This window comes from Limulus polyphemus, unplaced genomic scaffold, assembly GCF_000517525.1.
Source record: "Limulus polyphemus unplaced genomic scaffold, Limulus_polyphemus-2.1.2 Scaffold5932, whole genome shotgun sequence".
Classification (NCBI taxonomy): Eukaryota; Metazoa; Arthropoda; class Merostomata; order Xiphosura; family Limulidae; genus Limulus; species Limulus polyphemus.
Window position 1 is genome coordinate 1,721 of NW_013671542.1, and position 1,670 is coordinate 3,390.

Consider the following 1,670-nt stretch of genomic DNA (forward strand, 5'->3'; position numbering starts at 1 on the left):
GACAGTACTATTGTATTTATATAGATAACACACAACAGACCGTACTGTTATATTTATATAGATACATACAACAGACAGTACTATTATATTTGTATAGATACATACAACAGACAGTACTATTGTATTTATATAGATAACAAAAAACAGACAGTACTGTTATATTTATATAGATAACACACAACAAACAGTACTGTTATATTTATATAGATAACACACAACAGACAGTACTATTGTATTTATATAGATGCAGTAGAGTGTATATTAAACACACTGTGTCCTTCATATGGTGTATTTTCAGATAAATTGTCCGTATTATCACTCTGAGCTAAGCCTGTGAACAAGTTCCACTGCGTAAAAAAATAAACTATATATTAACTGAATATTTGATTTTGATTTTCTTACCTCTAGATGAACTGGCGGTAACTGATTGCACAGAATGGCGGTTCCCATGGCTAATTGGATTATGTATTTGTTTAGCTATCCTACTTCTAGTGATGCTTATAGTTAACATTTTCTTGTGTTCGTCGCTAACCTGTACTTGCACAAAAACAGAGGTGAGTCTCAGAGTTAATGACTCACCAATTTACCGATATATTTTAATTAGTAAAGATATTTATTTTATTTCAGAATCTGTGGTGCTAAAATTATCATTAAGTTAAAAAAGAAACTAACATGTACGTTTAAGTTGGGTATGTAAAGTTGTAAGAATTCATCCTCCTTCCAAAATATACTCTTACTGCATTTGATTGAAAATACAAAACTAGTTCTATTGTCTAGGGCCCTCTGGCGGTAGTCTTATAGCAAAAATATTTTGTCATATTAAAATAGTATTTAGAAATCTCAAGATGGATGAATCTAAACAGTTTTGAAAATTAATACAGTCCTGGCTAGGGAAAATTGACAAACTGTGATGTTCACAGAAATACTCAACGTTTTTCAGGTGCCGATTTTAAGCTAAAACAGCTCTTAATGAGTAGTTTTTCCCACATGATATAATCTTAAACTTGAAAGTTGTTACAGTATCCAAAGAAATATTGATAAATGTCTTGTTGAAAGTAAAGCCACTATTTTTGTCTGGTTTTAAATACTCAGGGTTAGGTTGAAGTATTATTTAAGAATATCATTGTAAACTTTTCCTGATTCAACTATTTTTCTCGTGATGTATATTGTGAAATTTTATTTCTTCTGTTTGTTCATTTAAACATGATAGTATAAACTTGTATTATTAGAAACTAGATCAAGTTGATGTTAGTTGTGTGACGTTACTAAAATACCTCTCTACTGTTTCATGAACTAGCAATACGTAGCTACAGTTTTGAAATAAAGCTTCTAATACGAAGAAAACATGAGAGTGAAACTTGTTTTAATGTATCTTGTGATGCTACAAGAAAATTGATTTATTATATACTCAAACTTTTAATATTAAGTTTTACTCTATACATAGGATAATAAGTTTTTATATTTTTTGCTTCAGGTTGTGGACAAGGAACCATCTGAGATGGAGGATTATGACCCCTATAGAGTAGGGTGGGCTCCTAGCTCACACTATGGATCTCGAAACTCACTTAATAAGCCATACATATCAGGAGGTTCAACACTGAATTCTATTTCCCGCTCCATGGGATCAGGTAGTGACCATTATGCTATTGTCCACTCTAGACCAAATAGCA

The 1,670-nt window shown here is 31.3% G+C and overlaps 1 protein-coding gene across 1 annotated transcript in view; it reads left to right on the forward strand.

Moving 5' to 3' along the window:
• Positions 1–379: 379 nt before the first annotated feature.
• The window catches only part of LOC111089331, a 2,974-nt gene continuing 1,683 nt past the window's right edge, over positions 380–1,670 (forward strand). The window contains exons 1-2 of the mRNA XM_022401640.1: positions 380–554; positions 1,475–1,664. Of these exons, the coding sequence (XP_022257348.1) occupies positions 495–554; positions 1,475–1,664 (250 nt within the window). The 5' untranslated portion in view covers positions 380–494. The remainder of the gene's footprint in view (positions 555–1,474; positions 1,665–1,670) is intronic.